Here is a 24,936-nt window from a genome sequence, read left to right as displayed (position 1 = left end):
GGTCAATGTGCCAGGCTAAGCAATGACAATTATACTATAACATCAGCATTGGTGAGACAGAAATACCACACAGAATAAGCGGTTCAGTTCTTGTAAACATGGAACTATTTATTGTTTAACTGACTAACTTCATTCTAGCACACCAAAGAAAGCTTCCATACTATTAGGACCATACTAAGCAAACCTAAAAGAATAAATATTCACCTAGACCAGTGTTTCCCAACCTCGGCCCTGGGGGCACACTGTGGCTGCAGGTTTTTGTTCCAACCCGCTTCTGTTTTTAATTGGACTCCTGGGCTAATTAAGTGATGTGTTATTTCCCAAGTTCTGTGTTTTAAGAACAATATAGAAATTAGAAAACTAAGTTTGGTAAAAAAAAATATATACTGGTACTGTATATATATTAAAATGTACCAAGCAGTTACTGTATATGGGAATAATGTATTTTTTTTCTTTTGGACAATATTTTCATCTTGATTTTCATTCTACTTTTCTAGGTGTTCTAATTGTTTAATTAATACATTATTTACTAATTAGTGGGTCTGATGCTAAAGTAGTTGCAGCCTTTGATTATTCCGTGTTGTTTGCCAGCGTGTCTGCTCTGCTCATTTTTAATTGTTATTAATAAGATACAACGAAGGGGAAAAACTGCACAGAGAAAGGGTAAAATATAATGAAATCAACAAAAGAGAGCTAAGCATTTAAATTAATAGCAAAAGCAGAAATATTTCTAAATGTCTTATAAATGTAAAAATCATGCTGCTGTGCTTTTCTGAATGTAGAAAAAAAGAAAAATAATACCAGCTAATTAAATGAGATCAGTGCTATCAGGTGTTGTCACTGATTATGAATCTGACTGGAACAAAAACCTGCAGCCACAGTGCGCCCCCAGGACTGAGTTTGGGAAACACTGACCTAGACACTGGAGAGAAATATGCACCCCCCTTTCATGAGCTGTCTTGAAGACCATGCTCTCACTTAGTCAAACTCCTGCAGATGCATGTTTACTGATTCTTTACAATCTTCTCTTCAGCAGACCACTTCTACTTAAGCATTCCAGACTTTCTCTCCTTTGTAAGAGGCTTCCACATTTAAATATCCCTGCAGTTATGCTCTGACCTTTAAAAAGAGCTTGCTAGAAGTCTGCTGAAAAACAGGCTACCTCTGGAAAATGCACGGCTGCTCACAGGTACTTGGCACCATGGAATCAAAGTTTCAGTGTTCACTTTGTAACTATTGTCTAGAATACGTGTGTGTCACTGTGAGTTTGTACCTTTCCCCATTCCTGTTATTGGTGGAATGGCTTAATTTGTAAGGCTGGCCAACTGTAAATGGGGAGGGGAGCACCTGCCTTGGAGGGCCCAACAAACTGTACAGGGAGGAGCCAACGGTATGTAAATGGGTGGTGGGAAAAAGGAGAGGAGAAGCGCAGAGCCAAGAGAGAAGTGGACGCCATCAAAGGAAAAGGAAAGAGGGAAAGAGATTGACACCGCATGGAAAATGTCAGGTGAACCCGGATTCATTTAAGGACGAATTATTTTCCCTTTTTGGTATTTGGGAGAGGACCTGACGGGCCAGCACAAAGGACTGTTGATCTGTACATTTCCCGGAACAGGAGGTATGGTTCGGCGCCTCATTCTCCACTGAAGACTGTGATAGTCATTCTGTACATAAAATATTTAAATGAATACATTATTTTTTTTCTCTTTCTCAAATTTATATATTAGTATTGTATGTGGTTAAGTGTTTCATACCGTGATTTGTGTTGGGTGGGAAGCGCTGCAGCATGATATTATGTATGAAGGGTTTTTTTTTTGTTACAGTAAGTGTGTGTATCTTCTTTCATTAACCCAGCATTCACTGGTGTGTACTTGTGGTGGTGTAGTAGAAAAGTAGTGTTGGTCATTCACACCCCAGATTATTTTTTTTTTTCTTTGCTGCCGTTCTAGAAGGGCAGTGCATATTATAATCGTGCCGGTTCTAGGAGTAGTACAACTTTGCTGGCCACTGCAATTCTGAGTTGTATCACTGGGAATTTTGTCAATAAGGCTAAAAATTAAAGTTATAGTTAATAAATGATGATGGAAGCATTAGCAATCTCTATACTAAATGGTCTAATACATGAGTCCCCAATTTTTGTTGTGACATTATCAGCTCCAGTAATATATATATATAAAATATATATAAAACATTATTTTTTTAATGTAGCGTCCTTCCTCCCTCCCATGACAAGGTTTATTTTCAAAAAACTACAGTAAGTTTTTCTTGTTAACAAATATTTCTTTTCAATGCTGACCAAGTGAAGTAAGTGCTGAGTTGGTCAATCTAACTTTGATTTTCATTGGATATCTTTGATGAATTGAAGGCACATGCTATCCGTACATCATGCATTTTTTACGCCATCAGTTGTGGTTAAAGTTCAGGGGCCTCATGTATAAACGGTGCGTACGCACAGAAATGTTGCATAAGAACGTTTCCACGTTCAAATCGAGATGTATAAAACCTAAACTTGGCGTAAAGCCATCCACATTTCCATGGTACCTCATACCCTGTCGTACACAAGTTCTCCGCTCGGTTTTGCAGACTGGCGGCACCCAGCGTCAAAGCAGTGCTACTGTTCCTGTGTGGTTATCCTTTCTTTTCCTGACGTGACTTTTTAAATACACTGAAATTAACTGCTTATTGATTATTAGTTTAATGCATCTGATTGTAATTAACCTGTAACAATATAATGGTCCACAGAATGGTCAAACTATTCTAAATACAATAGCTGCTTTAGCGTTGTTACTCTCACTGCACCTTCTTCTTCTTCTTCTTTCAGCTCTCCCGTTAGGGGTTGCCACAGCGGATCATCTTTTTCCATGTTACTCTTACTGCACCACTCGGAGTATTTATATCACTGTATCTGAGTGTGATTCACAGATCTACAGCGATCGGAAAGAGAATTATCGGTATACAGAATCAAGCAAACACTGCCTCAGCCATTCACTATTTGAACTGCTCTCATCCGACCAACACTTAAGAGCCTTTCCTTTTCAGACCTCGCGGTTCACAAACAGTTTCATCCCAGGAACTATACACGCACTCAATCAGTCCATCAAGTGCTCCTTGTAGAACTGTTTGTACTTGCAAGTTACAGTGAGTTAATTGTACTTATTATACAGTTATAATATTGCACAACCTGAGCCACTTTATAAAGCACATATTTACAAATGATGACGATGTCATTTTTAAGATGAAATGCAGCAAAATATATTTATTATATTATACAGATAAAACTTTAACTACACGGTGCCGCAGCGCTAGCGAGAAACTTGAGCTTCGTTCACCGATTCTTCCTGCCTCGCGCTGTATTCATGCTGTGGCTGGCGCGACACTGGAAGGATAGATGAATAGAATAATTAAACATTACGAAGATATTTCGATGTTCCTTAAAAGTTTTGAAGAATTGGTGTTCTAAGCTTACAGATGGCTTAACGTCTGTTACTGAGCTGATTGTGTGGCGTTTGGGTATTTGGAGAAAGAAAAGTAAGGACAGGAATTGGGGGTTAGTACGTTTGAAAAAGACAGTACTTCTGTAATAAAGCATTTCATCGAAGGTCGCGCATGGCGCAGCAAGCATCTTGCGTAGGACATGAACAATCACTGAACCACCGTGTTCCCATGTTTAATAACATGCTTTAACTCATATCATCATGAAAATGATATGACGTATACATCTCAGTATTTTAATTATTCAGAGAGCTGTAATATTACGAAAGTAATGGATTCTGTGTCCTGTCGGAGGAAGAGCACGTAGTGATTCAGGCACATAGAGCTCATAGAAGATCAAATACACAACAAAGCATTTAACGTGCTACTTTAGTTACGATGGGATTTGAGAAACTAGTAAATTAAACGATTTTAAGATGAAGTTTATGATGTTCTACTTTAATGACAAAATAAACTATGTGATTAAAGTGGAAATTTCTAGATTAAACTTGACATTTCGTGCTTTTTTTCACACTGTGTGCCTTTTTTTTATCACTGTACCCTAATAAGCTTTCATATGACATTCAGACGGTGGGCTACGAGTCACCTTTTCACGCCGATTTTGATATGTGATAACTTCTTTTTTATTTCAGGCACTGTGCGACTTTGTGAACTTGAACTTTCGAGTTTCTCTGACACGCTATGTCACTTGATCTGCTTCCTTTTGTTGCTTATATAACTGTTTAAACCAACAAATAGTATGTTTTTCTTTGCCTTCATTTGGTATTCGCTGAAATTCTTCCATTTTCCCTCTTGCTTTTCCCATTATCTTTTCACAGAACGCTGAGGTTAAGGGCTATTTATATTGATATGCATATTCAAAGAGGCATAATTCTGGGAGGAGTTGGGGCGGGACATCAGGCGCGTGCATGAGCGTTACTTTTCACGCTGACCGGGATTTATGTAGCGGAAGAATGCGGAAGTTGGCGAACGCACAGATTCATGCATCTGGATTTTTCTGTGCGTAAGCACATTTTGGCATGAGGGCCCAGGTCTGGCAGTAAATATTTTTCTTAATTGCCCCATATTTTTTTCTACTAAAATGGTTACTGCCACTGTAAGTTGTCCTGAAGTGGTTCTGACTTCTGCCACGTTTGACCAAGTGTGCTAAAAATAAATAAATAAAAGAGTTACACACCAAACAACGAGATACACAATGTTATAAAGGTTATATTACAATGTATAAAACATAATCCAAAACAGTAACATTAGAGGATTAGGAATAATTGTAACTCCTGTGCTTTCTGATCAATAATCAAAGTGACTTCTCCCAACATTTTCTTAATTTATCACAATCCCAAATCATATGCACTAGTGAGTCCAGTGATAGATAACACCATTCATAATTAGAGTCCAGTCCCTAATACAGAAGTTTCTGCACAGATTGATGAAGAAAGTATATTATGAATAATTCAAGTTTGATTGACTGCTGAGATATTCATAAAGGGTACCACTGCTGTAGGTCCTCTGTGGTGTGCACTCTGACATTAGTTGATAAAGTTAGAAATGCTGCTGACATTCTCCTAATTATTACAACCGTGTTTGCTGTAATTTAGGTACAATAGTTTTCTTTAAGCAACATTTCTCACATTTAAATAGAACAAAATTATGCATCAGACATAGTTTTTATTTTTAAGTCTTCTCTCACTTCACAACTGAGATTAACCTCCTTAAACTTTATTTATTTCTTTTCATTTTTTCCCCTACATTTTTGCTTAACATATGGAGCATAAAAGAAACAAGCTTCATCTTTATATAGAAATGGTGTCAAAATTACATCAAAATGATAACCAGGCATGTCTTTTCTCTCTATCCATTCAGTAATTGCAAATATGAGAGTCCAAAATTAGCCTTATTAAATTATTGTATTTTTTTCTTTGAAAACATCCCTTCCAAAAATCAGGCATAATTGTAAAAAATATGCATTTTTCTTTAGTATAAAGAATTTAGTATTACTTGCCAAACTAAAGAAACTAACTGTGCCCTTACAAAAACCTTGTAGCCCCCCCTTTCACCTTCTTCCAAATCTACCATTCTGGTGTTTGTAACTTTAGTTACTGTTGAGATGTTCATTCTTTAACACCACAGTATTCACTTGAGGCTTCTGTCACTTTAATTAAGTGGGTATGCCAGGTACGAAGAACCTAAACACAGTACTAAACTGACACTTTTCATGTAGCCGATCAATCAAAACTAACTTATATAAAGTAACCGCATGTTTAAGAAGCTGCAGCTTTGCATAGGAATCAAATGAAAATATTGGTATAAATCTCCTGGGAGTTTAAATGTGAAAACACGGGAATAACAACCCAAAAATGGAACATTTGATCTAACCTTAAAGATGATATACTTACGATGTTTAACTGACCAATGGTTAGATTGTACACAATCACACCATACTTTAATGGCCCATATTTTAAGGGAATTTAGCATCTTATACAGAATTAAACTGATTCATGCTCCGTGTCAGGAAAGAGATTATTGAGAAAGATTAGTTGGATTATAAGAATTCAAAGGGAAATACAAAGCAATAAACAATTTATTCATTTCCACCTGAGTCAGAGTATTTATCACAATTTAACCTTTATAAATGGTACTGGCAGTGGATATTGTTCATAGTTCACAGCACTAGTGCCTACTGTAGGTTTAATTCACAGAAGTTCAAAAGGGAAAATTAAGACAATCAGTCATTCATTTTAGTTAATTTTTCAAAATGCCAGATGAATAGCCCGGTGATGGCAGTATAGTTATAGTTTTTGCCTCTTACAGGTGGATATGTTGTGTCGATAATTATTTAATTTTCCTTTTTTTGTACAGTATTTATAAATATTTTAATAAAAGTGTTATTTGGAGAAACAGTTAGTGGTTAGTTAGTACTTTCATCTTATATAATTATAGGAAGTGCAGTGGTATAACTCATTTCTGAATGGATGTTTTTGCTTTATCATACTGTAGTTTTTGGTGTTTTTTTAGAACATTTTGTAAAACTGTTTCAACAAACTTAAATCTGCAGCAGTGGACTTTGGCGGACTGCATGCTTCCATTGTGTTTTCCATCGTTCTAAAATTTAGCATCATAGTGTTTATTACTTCTTACTTACAGTAAGCCTTTGACTTAAGTACTGTCATAATTACTGATTCAGTAACAATTGTAATTTGAATGCCACCTTAGTGTAAAATATTAGGACCATCTTTTGTTGAGTGTTCATAAAACAATCAACACTGTGTGTTCTTTTTACTGTGTTCTCTTGCTGTTGGATAGGGAGAATATTACCGCCACGCTTTTTCACTGCACCAACTACTTAAAAATACATTCACAATTTAATATAATAATTTATTGTTTATGTTGTCTGATTAGGCCAGTAATATGGCTCAAAGGTTAGTGCTGCTACTTTGATAAAGCAGGGTTCAGTCTGCAACATGGTCACTGGCTGTGAGGTGTTTGATTGTTCACCACTCGTCTGTATGGGGTTTCCTCAGAGTATTGTGGTTTTCTGATTTATTCCAAAGATATCAAACTGGCAGACCTAAATTGGCCCAGTGTATTTGTGCATGCAGGGTTGTTTATAGCCCTGTACTCATTCCAGCTTCTGCAACTGTAGTAGGTGTAGTAGGTTTGAAAGACTGACATATATATTTCAATTTAATCTTGTTACATTCATTATATATGTTATATATGCAAACTTTCATATCTCTGACAAATGAATACCCCATAGATTCACCTTGTTTCCCTTGTTCCCCTGTATCCTTGTAGCCTGTGAATATTATGAGCTACTGAATTGTTTTATTATAAATCTCTCACTCATTTGCTTCACACAGTAGGATATTTCAACATTTGTTATCTCACAGAATTTTAAAAGGGATCTGCTGCAAGAAAATATCGATTGGGTTTCGTACATTTTTGAGAAGGTTTTGTCATGTGGTGTTACAACACATTTTAAATTTAAACATATTTGACCATGTGGACCATCAAGTAAGCTTGGATCAGTCTAGTGTGAACTACATTGGCGGTAATGTTAACTATTTCAGATTTTTTTTTGTTCTGTATAGTTTTACATAGAGGTTATGAGCACGTTCTGATACAGCACATTGCCGCACCCATCACATGACAAACCAACTCAGGATCCCAGATTAGGACCCCGAGTGCAGCCATGCAACAAGTGACACCACAGCACCACACTAGTTCAGATGGAATGGAACCAGTGGCTGGAGTGCCAATTCTGCCACCAACCCCCAGGTTTTTCCCTGCAGGTTGGAGGGCCTACATGCAGGGCTGGATGCAGATTAACGTCATACCCAGGATGGAGCAATTGCTGGTTAAGGGCCTTGCTCAAGGGCCCAATGAAGTAGAGTCACTTTTGGCATTTACGGGATCCAAACCGGAAACCTTCCGATTGCCAGTGCAAATCCCTAGCCTCAGAGCCACCACTCCGCATAATAAGTGTAAAATTCCTTTTAACTTTATCAAGCTTTTGCCAAGCAGGATATAAAGCTTTTCACAGAGGTAAAAAATCCTTGCTGAATTGCATCCTGTGAAGATCTGAAAACACAGTGTCACTATTTTTATGACACAATAATCCAAGTATTTACAGTTGTCGTATGAGTTATTTAAAAAGGCATGAAGGAGGTTTAATTGAAAAACAACCTCAATTATTTATTAGCACTTTACATTCCTTTTAGTATTCTGCTAAGGTTAAAGTGAAAAGGGAGTCTAAAAAGCCTGTATGAGCTATGCTAAATATGTAAATCAAGCTAAGAGAAGGACTTTAGTATGTATAATTTTTTACTAAAGTATTTTTTTTTCAAATTCCATAAAGGTGAATGTCTAGTTTCATTTTGTTTTCTCTGCTTTTTTTTACTCTGTCTTTTCAATATTGTCATCAACCACAAGATAGATAGATAGATACAGATCAGAAGAATCTGCCCTATTTAAAGTATATTGACAGCATTTTTATAATATTTGTATAGGACTTTTTTTAGAATGTATCGCATATATAGCACCCTGTACAAAGATTAATGACAAAAAGAGACCACAAATATACAAAAATTGATTCTTTATTAAGTACTTAATGCAGAACTAGAAGAATACAAAGCAAACAGAAAAGCAAAAATGTTGCAGCCACTCTGGATATACCTCATTAATGTCAAACCCTGGTGTGGTGGCTCACTTGTTCCATCAGCCAGTCGTATGCATGTCCACAACACACTTCTCAACTGTACAACTTGCAAAGCTCAACAGACAGCTAACTAGGTGACAAATGAAAAGTCAAGCACTAAAGTAAACTGAACAGACTTAACTTAAATGTATTGCTCTGTACTGAATGACCAACATTGTGAAACTGAAAATAACATACAAAAAAATAGTTTTAACCAATATTACAAATAAGGCACAATCACCATAGGCACAATTTAAAGTAATCACTTATTTGTTTCCTTAACCTGTTGTATCATTTAGAGCCATCTGACATTAGTATAAATTTTATGGTGCTACTTAATCATAAACGGCATGTACAAAAACATATTTATACATAAAAAACATTCAAATATTAATAATAATTCTTTCAAACTCTTAAGTAAATTGTATAAGCAATAAATAAACTCACAAGCAATGCTTTTCAAGACTCAAAGTGTTATGGTACTATGGTACAGCGAGGAGTTCATTTCTTATTATTTAGCCTTTTTGTTGTGATTTAAATATATGTTTCAATATTTTATTATTATTTCTGTTTTTGGTTTTATTGTGTTTTTAATGTAACATTATCACTTTCTTTGATGTCTAAAGACAATTCAAGTTTGTAAATCCAGTGTGGCTCCAAACACCAAGTCAATCTGTTGCAAATAACAGACATTCCCAGCAATACAATTTGCAGTGCTCCACACAGGCTGTGAGCCAAGGGCACCACTCGTAGTTACTGGATTGAAAGTGGCAGACAAACCTTGGCCAACCTTCTCTCATGATGTCCAGCCCTTCTTGAAAAGTCCGTCTTGAAAATGGCTTTGTAAGTATATCTGCAACTAAATCAGTTTCCTCACTTCAGTCAGCCATTGTGGGTTGAAAAAATAGCTATTAAATCTACACAAATATGTTTTAGCTTAAGCAGGTTGCTACAGATCGCTCTCTGACCATTCAGTTGTAGGACCTGAAAATGCTGATGTTATCATATGCCTGCTAGATGGCCTCGGTCTCCAACTCAAAATCTGATTGGTTAAAGCAAAAGTTTCATTGCAATCTGTTCTAAGCTACAGGTTTTCACACTGCTGATTCTGAAGGCTCAAGGCAGATTCCTTTTATCCTGGTAACACACGATGGCTGAAACATGATTGGATAATAGTTCTAACATACACTACTGGAAGCAGAGCAACCAAGAGAAAAGCTATGAAATGAAGACAATAGACTATTGGGAATTATCCATTCATCCATCCATCCTCTTCTGCTTATCCGAGGTCGGGTCGCGGGGGCAGCAGCTTGAGCAGAGATGCCCAGACTTCCCTCTCCCCGGCCACTTCTTCTAGCTTTTCCAGGAGAATTCCGAGGCATTCCCAGGCCAGCCGGGAGACATAGTCCCTCCAGCGTGTCCTGGGTCTTCCCCGGGGCCTCCTCCCGGTTGGACATGCCCGGAACACCTCACCAGGGAGGCGTCCAGGAGGCATCCTGATCAGATGCCCGAGCCACCTCATCTGACTCCTCTCGATGCGGAGGAGCAGCGGCTCTACTCTGAGCCCCTCCCGGATGACTGAGCTCCTCACCCTGTCTTTAAGGGAAAGCCCAGACACCCTGTGGAGGAAACTCATTTCAGCCGCTTGTATTCGCGATCTCGTTCTTTCGGTCACTACCCATAGCTCATGACCATAGATGAGGGTAGAAACATAGATCGACTGGTAAATTGAGAGCTTTGCCTTACGGCTCAGTATTGGGAATTATTTAATAAATATTCTTGGAAAAATATATTAAAAAAAAATGAAAAAATAATAAAACAAAACATAAGTCAGTGATTTTGACTTGTGTTTAGACCAGCAGAGAAGGCCTTGCTGGCCTTGAATATAAGAATTGTTCTGATTCTGGGCTTTCCCTATTTGTGCCAATGTAGAGTAAGTCCCAATAAGTTCCAAAAGCACTTCCAAAAATTACCTGCTAGAGGGAGTTATTTCTTTCAAACTCTAGCTAGTAATAAGAACAAACACAGAGTCTTTATAAATAAAAAGATTTATTATCACAAAAAATACCCAATAAGCAGCTCCAAAGGGCACAAAAGGCATAAATGAGTTGCCAACGAGGCAATCCCAGACAAACAGTGTTTCCAAAACACCATCCAAAGGTGAAGTCAAAACCACAGCAAGTCAAAAAAATCTATAACTACATTAAGCACAGTAAAACACAAGTAAACTCACCACTACTTTGTGCTTTAGAAATGAACCACCAGGAACTGTGGGAGACCCTCTAGATTCATAGGGAGTAGGGCAGTTGTTGACCGGGATTGGCAGATGGTCCCACCTCTTGGGGGACACCCGTTAATCACATAGAACATAACACAGGCAGTTTACATACATAAACAACATCAAAAACAAAGATTAATGCACATAATCAAAAAAGTAAAATGATCATATTCAACATAAATCAATGAATCAAGCATGAATCTGAACCCCAGTCAGACGAGGAAGCCTGGCCGTGACATGAAATTTACTTATAGTTTGAGGGAGAAAACAATTGTATATACCTCTAGCTTAATCTGGGGCTAGATTCACAAGCCAGCATATCATTTTGGCATTTTGTTGCAGGAAAACCAACACAAAGTATGCAGATTAAAAGAGATTGCCACTGTAGCTTTGTGACATGTGGCTGAATATTCACTCAAAATGTCTATCACAAATTCTAACCAATCAAATAAAAACTAGCTCTCAGTGAACAGAGTAAGTGTTTACTCTCAGTTTTCCTGCAGGTTTCACTCGAATGACATGACATGGCCCATGGCTGTGAGGCGGAGTTGACAAAAGTTAACATAAAGAGTAGAAAACAGATGTCGACGAAAATTACCTGGAGTGTATAATTTAGTTGTATCTAGTAGCTGACAGCCAAAAAGCAAGATAAAGTTGAATGACTTTTTATGTCACTTCTGTGGTTCTCAAACTCAGTCCTGTGGACCTCCTGTTGCTCCAGCTTTTTATTCCAAACAGTTTCACAGTCACTAAGTCATGTCACCCCTACTTTATCTAATTTGATCAGCTGCTTTGTTTTCTTTTCTCTTCATTCACAAAAGCACACCGGTGTGTTGTTTACATTTGCCAGACATTTTAAAAAATTATGTTTTTGATATAGCTTTAAAGGCTTAATTCTCTGTTATTTTTGTTTTTTTTTTTCCTGTTAATTCACTTTGAAATCAGGTAAATATAAAAATACATTTTCATCTATTAATAAATTCATAAGATTTCTTTTTCTTCTACATAAGCATATTAACTGCGCCTGATATGACTTAAAAATAATTGTTTTTCTATGCATATTTTTCACATGGTTTAGAATACTTTATTATTTTATATAAAAAACATACTTTTAAATAGCTGTGAACATCATAGATAATACAGTCGAACAGGAGACATCACTTTGCCTTATAGCTACAGAGATCAGGGTTTGATTTCTGGTCCAGACACTGTCAGTGTAAAGTTTGAATGTATTTCCCATACTAAGAAGAGTTTTCTCTAAATTCTCCAAACTTTTAGAATATTGCAAAGATGTAAAGATAGGTTGTTGGCATACTCTAATTTTGTGGAACTCACTTTAGTTAGTAAATACATTTTGGGTCTTTGTTTTTTTCTTCTCTTTCTCTGTTTTTGTGGATTTTTAATTATTGATATTCAGGCTTGTTCTGAACTTGTCTGCTGTGAGGATGCTCTGTGATGACCTCACATTTCACTGACAACTGGTCTTTTCCTTATATATCTTGTAGCCAAGACAGCCTTCTTCTATCAAGTACAAGATTCAGAAAATGAATGTATACATGCAAGCATCATGAAATAATTCTTGATTTTTTTCAGTGTTTCGCTCAAGAAACAACTTCTATCTGGGCTGTAGAAAATTACACTAAATTCTGGATTGATTGGTAATTATATAACTTTAAGGCAATGTCACATTATGTGGCTTCTAGGTGGATGGATGGTCAAACATGATGACATTGCCAGAGCATGTCAATCAACTTGACTAGAATGGGGATGTCAAATTATGTACGTTTATGATGACATTTCAGTGTAGTTTCACAATTCCAAAGTATTGTGCGTTCACTCCTTTCTATGACAGCCAATAATTTGCTACCTGACGGAGATGATGTTGGTGGACAGGTTTTTTTTTTCTTACTTAATTACATTCTCTCATGGTATGTAAAACGTGAGAAATCAGTCAAACAAACTTCTCTTCTGTTGGCAAGGTCCAAAACACCTGATTTCCTAATTCCTCATCGCTGCATTATGTGCATTAAACGTAGGGGAGAGTGCTCACTGCTTGTCAGCTCTCCGGCACACAGAGCCAGCCCCAATTTCTTTTCATCAGGGTGTTCCACAGACTAGTTGGACACAGTTGCTGGGTATGTCAGACTATGTGACTGACAGTCACAAGAGTAAACTGTGATTGCCTCTGCCTCACTAAGACTATGAAAATGAAATCTGTCATTGGCCTTTATGTACATGCAAAGCATTCTTGCACAACCATTGTCAGAAAAGCAAACTTATTGTTGGTGTTATTAATTTACTGTTTACTTTCCAACTTTGTGATAATATTGTAGTTGTAACAATAAAGCACTCTACTGTATATCTCTGCTCATCTGGGTTTGTGGTTGGTATGTAAATACTTGTGTATTTCAATAATATGATTTGCAACATGTATGTAAACTCAGTCTGCTACTGTAAAACATTTGCTTGTTCAAAGCTTTTCTAAGATGCTGTATATAATTGACAGGATGTTTATCAAATGATGCTAGAAAGCAAGGTTATAGAAATCAATAAGTATGTTGCATTTGTACAATAATAGCATAATGCCATTGCAATATGGTACCACTACAACTAAATATTTTCTGTTTTTTTTTAGTGATTGTGGTGTTATTTATTACACTGAGGAGGAGCAAAAAAGAGCCACTGATTATTTCAGAGGAGGACATCCGAGAAAATGTTGTCACTTATGATGATGAAGGTGGAGGAGAGGAGGACACAGAGGCTTTTGATATTAGTGCTCTAAGAAATCCAGCAGCAGCAGAAGACCTAAAATTTCGAAGAGATGTCAGGCCAGATATTCAGACAGCTCCCAGGAACAGCCCACCATTGGTCCTTGACGGTGTCAACGTACATGACTTTATAAAACAAAGACTTATAGAAGCTGACCTTGATACTAGTGTTCCTCCATACGATTCCCTTCAGACATATGCATATGAGGGTCATGGATCACTTGCTGGGTCAATTAGTTCTCTTGATTCAGCAACCACACACTCCGAGCAGGATTATAATTACCTTTGTGACTGGGGACCAGAATTTCAAAAACTTGCTGAACTCTATGGTGAAGAAGAGTCAGAACAAACCACTTAGTGTCTGTTACTGTAAAAAAGAAAAACCTCAGTTAAATAAAAAAAGCTTTTGAACTGTACCAGTTGTTCACTTTTACTGTAGAAACAAGTGCCCTTTTTCATTTTCTGATCTTGGGTTCTACAAGTGGAACAAAAAAAGATAACTGATTTTGAAAATACAAAAAAGACAATTATTTTCCCTGGTGTATATTTTTTATTGATGAATAAAGTCCATAGAACCAGTTAAGTAAATACATGTACTGAAGTGTAAGCAATGGATTTTTTTCTTTATTTCATTTGTTATGAGTTAATTTTGCACCATGACACACATTTATAATTTATTGTATAAATATAAAGACATTAGCATAAAAAGTTAAAGTCAGTCAGTCAGTCATTGTCCAACCTGCTATATCCTAACACAGGGTCACGGGGGTCTGCTGAAGCCAATCCCAGCCAACACAGGGTGCAAAGCTGGAACAAACCCAGCCCACCGCAGAAAAGTTAAAGTCAGCCAATATTTCATATATAGCTAATACCTTTTTTCAGGCTTTTATTATCATGACACTTGCCTAAAAATGTTGTGGAAATATAAATAAATAACATAATGTGATAAAAGTATTAATAGAAATAAATTAAACAAATACATTTAGTCCATAGTTAACAATCAAATACTTCAATGCCAAATCTGGATAAAAAGGTTAATACCAAAAATTATATGCATAGTTTTTTTTTCTTTAATGAACATAAGGCACTACAGAATGCTTATGTACTTTGTTTTCAATTTTTTTTTTGTTTATAAATATACAGATATATATATATATTGCTCAAAAAATTAAAGGAACACTTTTTAATGAGAGTATAGCATCAAGTAAATGAAACTTCTGGGATATTGATCTGGTCAGTTAAGTAGCAGAGGGGGTTGTTAATCAGTTTCAGCTTCTTTGGTATTAATGAAATTAACAAGAAGTGTACTAGAGGGGCAACAACGAGACAACCCCCAAAACAAGAATGGTTTAACAGGTAGAGGCCACTGACATTTTTCCCTCCTCATCTTTTCTGTCTGTTTTTTCACTAGTTTTGCATTTGGTTACAGTCAGTGTCACTACTGGTAGCATGAGGCGATACCTGGACCCTACAGATGTTGCACAGGTAGTCCATCTTCTCCAGAACGGCACATCAATACGTGTCATTGCCAGAAGGTTTGCTGTGTCTCCCAGCACAGTCTCAAGGGCATGGAGGAGATTCCAGGAGACAGGCAGTTACTCTAGGAGAGCTGGACAGAGCCGTAGAAGGTCTTTAACCCATCAGCCGGACCGGTATCTGCTCCTTTGGGGAAGAAGGAACAGGATGAGCACTGCCAGAGCTCTATAAAATAACCTCCAGCAGACCACTGGTGTGAATGTCTCTGACCAAACAATCAGAAACAGACTTCATGAGGGTGGCCTGAGGGCCTGACATCCTCTAGTGGGCTCTGCGCTCACTGCCCTGGTCCACATCTGGGAGAAGATCTCCCAGGACACCATCCGTCAGCTAATTAAGAGCATGCCCCGGCATTGTCAGGCATGCATACAAGCATATGGTGGGCCATACAAACTACTGAGTACAAATTTGAGTTGCTGCAATGAAATTTCAGGCAAACTGGACTAGCCTGCCGCATCATTTCTTCACTTTGATTTTTGGGGTGTCTTTGAATTCAGCCCTCTGTAGGTTGGTAATTTTCATTTCCATCAAACGATGTGGCATCCTTTCGTTCCTAATATATTACCCAGTCCATATCAATATAGTTATCCAGCAGGATTTTTTTTCCATTGAGATCTGATGTGTTTTCAAAGTGTTCCTTTAATTTTTTTCAGCAGATTATATACTGTATATATACAGCTTTTTAGCAGGCATATACCAGCAGTTTACAAACTGCTGATTGTTTTCAGAACATAATGTTTTTTTCAGCTGAGTGAAAAGCCAGTAATGCATTGTTAGAGTTCACCACATATTATCCCTTGGGACAATTAAAGCCTATCTATCTATCTATCTATCTATCTATCTATCTATCTATCTATCTATCTATCTATCTATCTATCTATCTATCATTGACTATAAAAGAGAATTCATGTCCTTGAATGTTTTCACATTTTGGTATACAACATTGGATCACATTGGATTTAATTTGGCTTTTTTGACACTGATCAACATAAAAAGAGTCTTTAATGGTAGTGTGAAAACAGATCTCTGCAAAGTGATCTAAATTAATTCCAGATATAAAATACATAATAACTGATTACATAAGCATTCCCCTGCGGTGGGTTGGCACCCTGCCCAGGATTGGTTCCTGCCTTGTGCCCTGTGTTGGCTGGGATTGGCTCCAGCAGACCCCCGTGACCCTGTGTTCGGATTCAGCGGGTTGGAAAATGGATGGATGGATAAGTATTCCCCACTTTCAAGTCAGTATTTAGTAGATGGATCTTTGGCAGCCACTACAACCTTGAGTCTGTGCACAGGTTTCTATAAGCTTTGCATATCTGGACACTGCAATTTTTGGCCATTTTTCTTTGCATGGGAAATAGGACTAAATGGCTTTTTTATTACCAGGATTCAGAATACAAACAAAATATTAGTTTTGTTATGTTATTTTTTATAAATATATGTTTTTAATGGAATTAAAGGGACTCTAGATTTTGACATAATGAGTTTACATTTTTTAATAGCAGCAAAGAGTGAAAAATCTGAGATGTAACCTTAACCACAGTTGCAAGATTCAGAGTGGAGAAACCATATCCTAGACAACCTATTAGAAATTCTAGCAGCTACAATATTCAGTCAAATTGCACCTTGAAAAAAAGAAAACACATAAACATCTTGTTGAAACAGAAGGATGTGCTGAGGAAAAACCAGTAGTAGATGGCAGCTTTGTTGGCTAGACAGATTTATGAGAAAGACTACAAGACCAAGTAAGGTGCAATAGAGAAACATAATGTACATTTTTTAATTGATTTTAATTATGAACAAATAATAATCCAAAGAATCAAATCAAACGTAACAAAACTCCCGCCCAACAGAAAGAGAGGAGAACCAGGCAACAAAGCAAATCTCCAAGCTCGAAGCTCCAAGGAAGGAAGAGTATCCTTTTCCCCGATATTGAAGAATATTCTAAAATGTTATTGATTTGATCCTGCCATATTTTAAAAAGGTTTTGAACAGGCCCTCCGAGTGAGAATTTCATTTTTCCCATTTAAGATACTATAGGACATTTGTTACCCACGGACTGAAATCAACACTTTTTATGAGAGCATGTCAAAAAAAGCAAGTCCTATTCACTTAATTTCTCAAAAATGACATCACATCCTGTTTTTAAGGTCCCTAACATCTTACTGTCTATCTCACTACTTGGTACGTACATTGCTCCATGTGTCTATAGTTCTCTGTGTGAAAAAAAAAAAAAAAAAAAACTTCTAACATTTGTGTGAGACGTATCCTTTGCCATCTTTCAGTCTTTTTCAGTCTTTTTATCTACGTAACTACCAAATGAAATGTTCATGTCGAGACCAAGCACCATAACTTTAAAGTTTTTTGTAGTCTGGCTTGGACTTATCATTAAGTTAATGTTTAAGAGAAAGAGATGAAATACAGAAAGCATGGAATAAATCGGCAAATCAGCTTTTCAGAAGGTACTTACATCAACACCCTGTATGAGTTGTGGACTTCTAAGATGAACTCGTTGTTCCCATTTCCAATAAACAAAGTGTCCAGGTCACTTTTCAAACTTGTATTGCAGACAACAGTTTGATATCAGCACTTGGCACCAGGACCCCAAAACATTACTAGAGGTAGAGAGGTGATCCCATGTGTTTGAATATGTTGGCCTAGCACTGGAGGGAGTCAAAAAAGAGGCCATTCAGTGTCACAGTATGCCAACTTCCATACTCACCCATTTATAAAGTGAACACATTCTGCCTCTGTCAAGCAGATCACCCCCCCACACGCCTCCCCCAAAAATGTAACAAAAGGAAATTTTATGCATTCTGTTTAGTGCAATATCTTATAAAACACCTTGCCTGTTAACTTTAATTATTTTTAAAACTCAGAATAGCTTTGTTTCTCCAAAGGCTCTTGCTTACAAAGTGATTATGATTTCTGTCTTAATGAATCTGCATGAATTTACACTGATACATTTGTGTTGGATCCCTAATCACTTTGGGCATACCCTGCCAAAATAACTTTATAATCTAAACTTATACATTTTATTAAATTGCCTCATGTCCTCTCTATTATTAAATGTCCTGCAGGCAGAAATTTAACTGATTATGTCCCCAATGTATTTGTAGATCCAGCTGTAGGAGCAGTGGCTCATTCCCCTCTTCCATGGTTCCACTCTGTCATCTCCCCTTCTAAATCTTACGTGTATTATTGACATATTGGCCTAGCAGGTTACAGTGTTAGAAGGACATACCGAAGGACATGAGGGGACACTGTAACATTGCATAATTCTGTGATCCAGTCACTTTCTCAAAATATGCAAAATGAATGCTTTTGTGCTAAACAATTGTAATTATCACTGAAGACATAAACAGGTAGCCTAAAGACTCACAGGACAAACTTTATGACATGAAACCCCGCCTCCTCCATCATCCATTGGTCAAAAGTCCTGTCTTCATTTCATGAAGTGAGTTTTGACTTTTCCTATTTACTGTATGTCCTAGGTGATAATTCCAGATGTAACTAACAATATCTTTTATATATTTAGAGCAAAAGAATGGGTAACAGATATGTCAATTATGCAACACAGGTAATGTAATATTTTTTTCTTTTTATGATGAGAGTTTTTCACATTGATTGCCATTGTACAGTACTTGTTTCATAAATATCTTTCTCCCCATTCTGCATGACATTATGAGATTAAACATTATGAGATACAGTAAAGCATATGAGGTAAGAAACATATTATAAAATGTATAATTTTTGGATGGATTATTCCTTTAAGTATCATTTTGGTGAGCTTTTGTGAATACATACAGCTGTCTGACAGAAAAGCAGATATTTGTGTTCATTTCTACAAAAATATATAATACTTAAAAGTTGTCCCAATAATATTTGAGAACGAATACTGCAGTGTTTAAAGTCATCCTTCCTGTGTCTCCTTTTATATCTGAAGCTAGGACTTTAACCCAGTGAATAAGGGGGATAGGTGGATTTTAAATTCAGGTGTAATCCAATTTAGAAGCATTTCCTGTTTGTGTACTTGTTTGAATTTCTACAGAGCCCCATAGGTGTCATGCAAAAAAAAAGGAAAAAATCTGTGCAATTGGATTATTAATCCATTCAAACAAATTATTAACTTGTTCAAACGAATTACTAACTCATTCAAACAAATTAACTCATTCGAATGGATTTTTTTTCCCTGACTCTTATTTCAATAGTATGAAGCCCTGTTCTTCATTACTCCTTTGGAGCAGATTATTATTATTTTTCCACCTTGCAGTCCAGTGTTTATTACAGAGCCCTGTACATTTTTCTTAGCATACAGTTCAGTGATACATAAGTGAAGTATAAGGTGTGTGTTAACATCAGTTAACTGGAAGATGAACTAGTTGGAAGACCACCGCAGTTGAAATAGTTCTTTTGGGGAGTCTTGAAATGCAGGAAAAGTTAAGAGAATTGATGTATGGAATTTTCTCTGAGAACGTGATATTCTGGAGTCCATGGTGGAAAACATTAATAGAAGAAAAGGTAAGTTTAAAATCTAGTTGATAATGACCATTAACCGTAACAGAATAAACTGAAACTATTGGCTAGCTATACTGTTCTGGATCCGGTTCACTAAACTGAATACCATGAAAAATAAATAGCTTCTGAAATAAAATAAATAAACAGTTTGAATGATTTATGTAAAGTAACGAATGAATTGGGTAATTTGTTCGAACTGATAATTAATTATTAATTCGTTCAAAGGGGTTAATAATTCATTTGAACAGGTTTTTTATTTTTTGCTTGACACCTACAGGGCTCCATAAATCTTTGAAAGTATTTAATAAAGAATATTTTAGCAAAAATGCATATGTTTTGCATGATGTGAGCATACAAAATGATGGAAAATAGCAAACAATGAGCATGGAAAAGACACTATATACATAAAATATTTTATTATTATTTGACATTAGTAATATTACATTTTTTTTTTATGTTTTTGATATTTGTTGCTGTTGTCCAGCATCGGGCTCCATTCTATCAGAAGCTTTGTTATCTCAGTTCTCAATGAAAACATGAGATTAAAAAATTGTCTCAGCCATCACTACAAATCACAAGAGTACTCATTTAAGGGAAGAAATAATGAAATCATCTCCAGTAAGAGAATGTGGTCTCAAGTGTGATGCATACACTGCACTGAACCATTTCATGACTATTCTGCTGTTCTGATGTCAACTCAGCTCTCATTCTCAAAGCATAAACTATACATTTAACAGGAAACATATAATATTAATGTTGAACAGAAAATTAATTACTTAGTAGGTTGATCATATTTTCAATTAAAAATAATAGAAGGAGCACAATGGACCATAAAGCTATTCACTGATGAATTAGGAAAGGCAGAGAATACTTCTAATAGGTAAGTAGATGTTTCGTATAATTAAAGGTAAAGAAGGAGGAGGAGGATTTCCATGTCCCGTCAATGGTTGGCATGCTAAAAAATCTGCTCCCAGGCCTTATGGGTCCTTGCTCCCCCTCAAAGTCATATCATTTGTTAGTGTGCCTGCTGTATGAGTATCACAATTAAGTTCAAGTTCAAATTTATTGTCACGTGTACAATCACAGTTAATGTTTCAAAATTAAAGATTTCTGGCCAGGAAAGCATTTATTCCATGTTTATTAACAATACTTCTGGCATGTGATGTTTACATAAACTATTAATGATACAGTCTCTTATTTTATTAATTACACTGCAACAACTTGTGTATTAGCATTTTTGTTTAAATATAAAACAATTATAGAAAAAAAAAACAGTTTCAGTACTTTGTTTTTGGTTGAATTTTTTTGTCAAACTGCATATCCATATTGCACTACAACATAGTTTTTAATGCATACAGTACATATTATGTAGTATATATAAATTACAACTGTAATGATCGTTTTGATCTTAAAGAACAGAACACAAGGAATTTATGAGCAGGCACTCTAATGTGTTTTCAGGTTTTATAGGCAGTGGTTGAAAATGTTTCAGCTATAAGGTCAGATGAATACGAGCAGTCTGTCATGTAACAAAGTTTTTTTTTAGGGCATTTACATAGATTAGACCCAGTTTTAAGATTACTTCCAAATTAACAAGGACATATTCTGCAGATGTTTTCATTTAATTGACTTATTATTATATCCCACCTTATACCCAGTGACCCCAGGGTAGGTTCTGGTCCTCAGCAACCCTTATTTGGATTTAACAGGTTTGGGAGTACATGTATGATTTTACCAAAGATAATTTATAACTTTAAAATACAGTAGGAGCAAAGAAAGATTAAATGACTTGCTTAACGTCACAAAATGAATTGGGGGGCTGGAATTAAACTAACAACTTTCAAACTGAAGGTCCAATGCCCGAACACCTCAAGTACATTGCCTTCTGTGGGGAAATATGCAACATTAATGGTAAAAGCACAGAATGTTTAAAAATGCCCTCCGACGGCTTGCTAAGTTTAATGTTTCTACATCTAGGCAGTGACTGTGAGTCACTATAGATAGATAGATAGATAGATAGATAGATAGATAGATAGATAGATAGATAGATGCTTTATTAATCCCCAAGGGGAAATTCACATAATCCAGCAGCAGCATACTGATATTACAATATTAATTAAAGAGTGATAAAGACACAGTGCAAGGTGGAGAGTGCGGGGCAGGTATAACAGTCAATAACATTGTATAATGTTATCGTCCACATATCCCCCCACCCCACCCCACCCCCCCCCCCTTGGTGGAATTGAAAAGTCGCATAGTGTGGGGGAGGAATGATCTCCTCAGTTTGTCAGTGGAGCAGGACAGTGACAGCAGTCTGTCGCTGAAGCTGCTCCTCGGTCTGGAGATGATAGATGATACTGTTCAGTGGATGCAGTGGATTCTCCATGATTGACAGGAGCCTGCTCAGCGCTTGTCGCTCTGCCACAGATGTCAAACTGTCCAGCTCCGTGCCTACAATAGAGCCTGCTTTCCTCCCCAGTTTGTCTAGGCATGAGGCGTCCCTCTTCTTTTTGCTGCCTCCCCAGCACACCACCGCGTAGAAGAAGGTGCTCACCACAACCATTTGATAGAATATCTGCAGTATCTAAGGAAGTACAGTATAGTCGGCTCTTTCCTCTCTTGCACAGAGCATCAGTATTGGCAGTCCAGTGCAGTTTATCACCCAACTGCACTCCCAGGTATTTATAGGTTTGTACCCTCTGCACACAGTCACCTCTGATAATCATGGGGTCCGTGAGGGGCCTGGGCCTCCTAAAATCCACCACCAGCTCTTTGGTTTTGCTGGTGTTCAGTTGTAGGTGGTTGGAGTCGCACCATTTAACAAAGTCCATGATTAGGTTTCTATACTCCTCCTGCCCACTCCTGATGCAGCCCATGATAGCAGTGTCGTCAGCGAACTTTTGCACGTGGCAGGACTCCAAGTTGTATTGGAAGTCCGATGTATATAGGCTGAACAGGACTGGAGAAAGCACAGTCCCCTGCAGCGCTCCTGTGCTGCTGACCACAATGTCAGACCTGCAGTTCCCGAGATGCACATACTGAGGTCTGTCTGTAAGATAGTTCATGATCCATACCACCAGGTATGAATCTACTCCCATCTCTGTCAGCTTGTCCCTAAGGAGCAGAAGTTGGATGGCGTTAAAGGTGCTAGAGAAGTCCAGAAACATAATTCTTACTGCACCAGTGCCTCTGTCCAAGTGGGAGAGGGATCGGTGTAGCATATAGATGATGGCATCCTCCGCTCCCACCTTCTCCTGGTATGCGAACTGCAGAGGGTGGAGGGCATGGCAGACCTGTGGCCTCAGGTGGTGAAGCAGCATATAGTGAAACTGTAACACTTAAATTAAAAGTTGTCGTAGTTTGCTAGACCTGCTTGTTCAAAATTAGGTTGGAGTGCAGAGAAAGCTCCATATGGTGACGTTAGAGATCTTGGGGGGTCTAGGGAGGTCAAGGCCTGGATTGGTTTTCTGTTGTATAAAAGTTGGCAGTACTAGACATATTTTCTCAAGCAAGTTCCCATGTAAATGAAATGAAGCAAAAAGTCTTTCTATACATAGATTTTGGCTGATATTTGTTTAAATTGATTTTGCATAACGCAATTTAACAAAACGCCATTAACAATACATGGAAGTTGTGAAATTCAGGGTTCAGAATATTTAAGATTGAGTATTCCATACATTCTTCAAGAGTGAAAAAAAAGTAGAGAGAGAGACAGCAATAAGAAGTATACACATTTGTGTTAGTGCTGTCAAACATTAAACCATTGTTAACTGCAAGGTTTACTGTTTTTAATCACATTTTGGGAATATACTGAAATAAACCAAGACTTGATGTTAATATTTTACTATAATATGGATAAGCTGTCATCATTCTATTGATCTCTATGATGTAGTAACTTATTTAGCCACTTAGACGTAAGGTACATCTTTCTATCGTTACTCAGTTCCATTAAAAGCAACTGAAAAGAATCCTCCAGTGAAACTACTATTTCGCCTTACAAAAATAATTAATTGATCGATGAACTGTGATGAAAATGTTGTGAAACTGATAGCGAGGTATAGTTTAGTGTAGGATCTTCCAAGTGCCTCCTCCCTCACAGATCTGTTTATTTTAAGATTATATGGCTTAAGCCAAAGCTACCTACTGCTTCAAATTTGTACTTCAAAGCAGTTTTTCTGAGATTTAAGGAATTACGCTAGAATTAGGTGACCCTGCAATGGTCGTAGGCTTTAGACTGTATTTTTAGGAACCGTACTCCGGAAGATTAGATTTTCTTTGTGTAATTAAGGACACAAACCAATTATCATCAAATGACTTTGATGAATGTAAAAGTGATGGTAGGTTTCCCTGATATATGTGGTTTAGTTGTAACCACACACAGTTGAAATTATTTACAATGTTTTATTTTGGCTATCTGAAATGTATGAATGCACTCCCCTAGGTATTTTGTATGCTGCCAATGTATTAACATAACTTTTGGAAAATCTGCATTCTACAAACAGAATCATTATGACTTGATCAATTTACTGTAAGACACCTATAATCTTAACAACATAACAGAAAAAAGCTTGACAGAGATGATCATTGTCAGTAGTATTTTAGTAAACCGGATGGCATGGACGCAGGGACACGGCGATGGGACCATGAGACGTACTGCACAGGCGCGTACAGCGCGCGTCTCATAAACCGCACGCGAAGTCTTATCCACTGCGCACGAAGGAGTCACGGCCCAAAAACGAAAGAGATCAACTGACGTGAATGAGTAATGAAGCAACAACGCGCCCATGGCTAATGACTACCGACACAGCCACACAAATAAGAGGACTCTGCGCTGCAGCCCAGATTCAAACGGAAGAGGCTACGGAGGCCCCACGGGTCCATAAAGTACGGAAGGCGCAGGCTTCACCGCCATATTGTGAGTGGCACTACTGCGGAGTGAAGGCACAGGCGTCACCGCCATATTGTGAGTGGCACCACTGCGGAGTGAAGTAAACGCGCGTCTGAAACTGCGGAAACAAAGCAGGCACGGGTTCAAAACGAGCGAGCTCGACTGACGGATATACAAACAATGTATTTCAGGATACCCAACGCCGGGGGTAGGCGAGCGAAGCGAGCAGGGGGCGGAGCCCCCTTGTTTTACCTAAAAGACA

At 37.3% G+C, this 24,936-nt stretch overlaps 1 protein-coding gene across 3 annotated transcripts in view; it reads left to right on the top strand.

Annotated features, from left to right (window-relative positions):
* Positions 1-14,333, top strand: part of LOC114653468 (cadherin-18) — a 1,070,530-nt gene extending 1,056,197 nt beyond the window's left edge. For all 3 annotated transcript variants that reach the window (XM_051928932.1, XM_051928933.1, XM_028803814.2), the window contains one exon: positions 13,600-14,333. In XM_051928932.1, the coding sequence (XP_051784892.1) occupies positions 13,600-14,090 (491 nt within the window). In that variant the 3' untranslated portion in view covers positions 14,091-14,333. The remainder of the gene's footprint in view (positions 1-13,599) is intronic.
* Positions 14,334-24,936: the final 10,603 nt, after the last annotated feature.

This window comes from Erpetoichthys calabaricus, chromosome 6, assembly GCF_900747795.2.
Source record: "Erpetoichthys calabaricus chromosome 6, fErpCal1.3, whole genome shotgun sequence".
Classification (NCBI taxonomy): Eukaryota; Metazoa; Chordata; class Cladistia; order Polypteriformes; family Polypteridae; genus Erpetoichthys; species Erpetoichthys calabaricus.
Note: the sequence above shows the minus strand (reverse complement) of the source record. Positions and strands in the feature narration are given on the sequence as shown.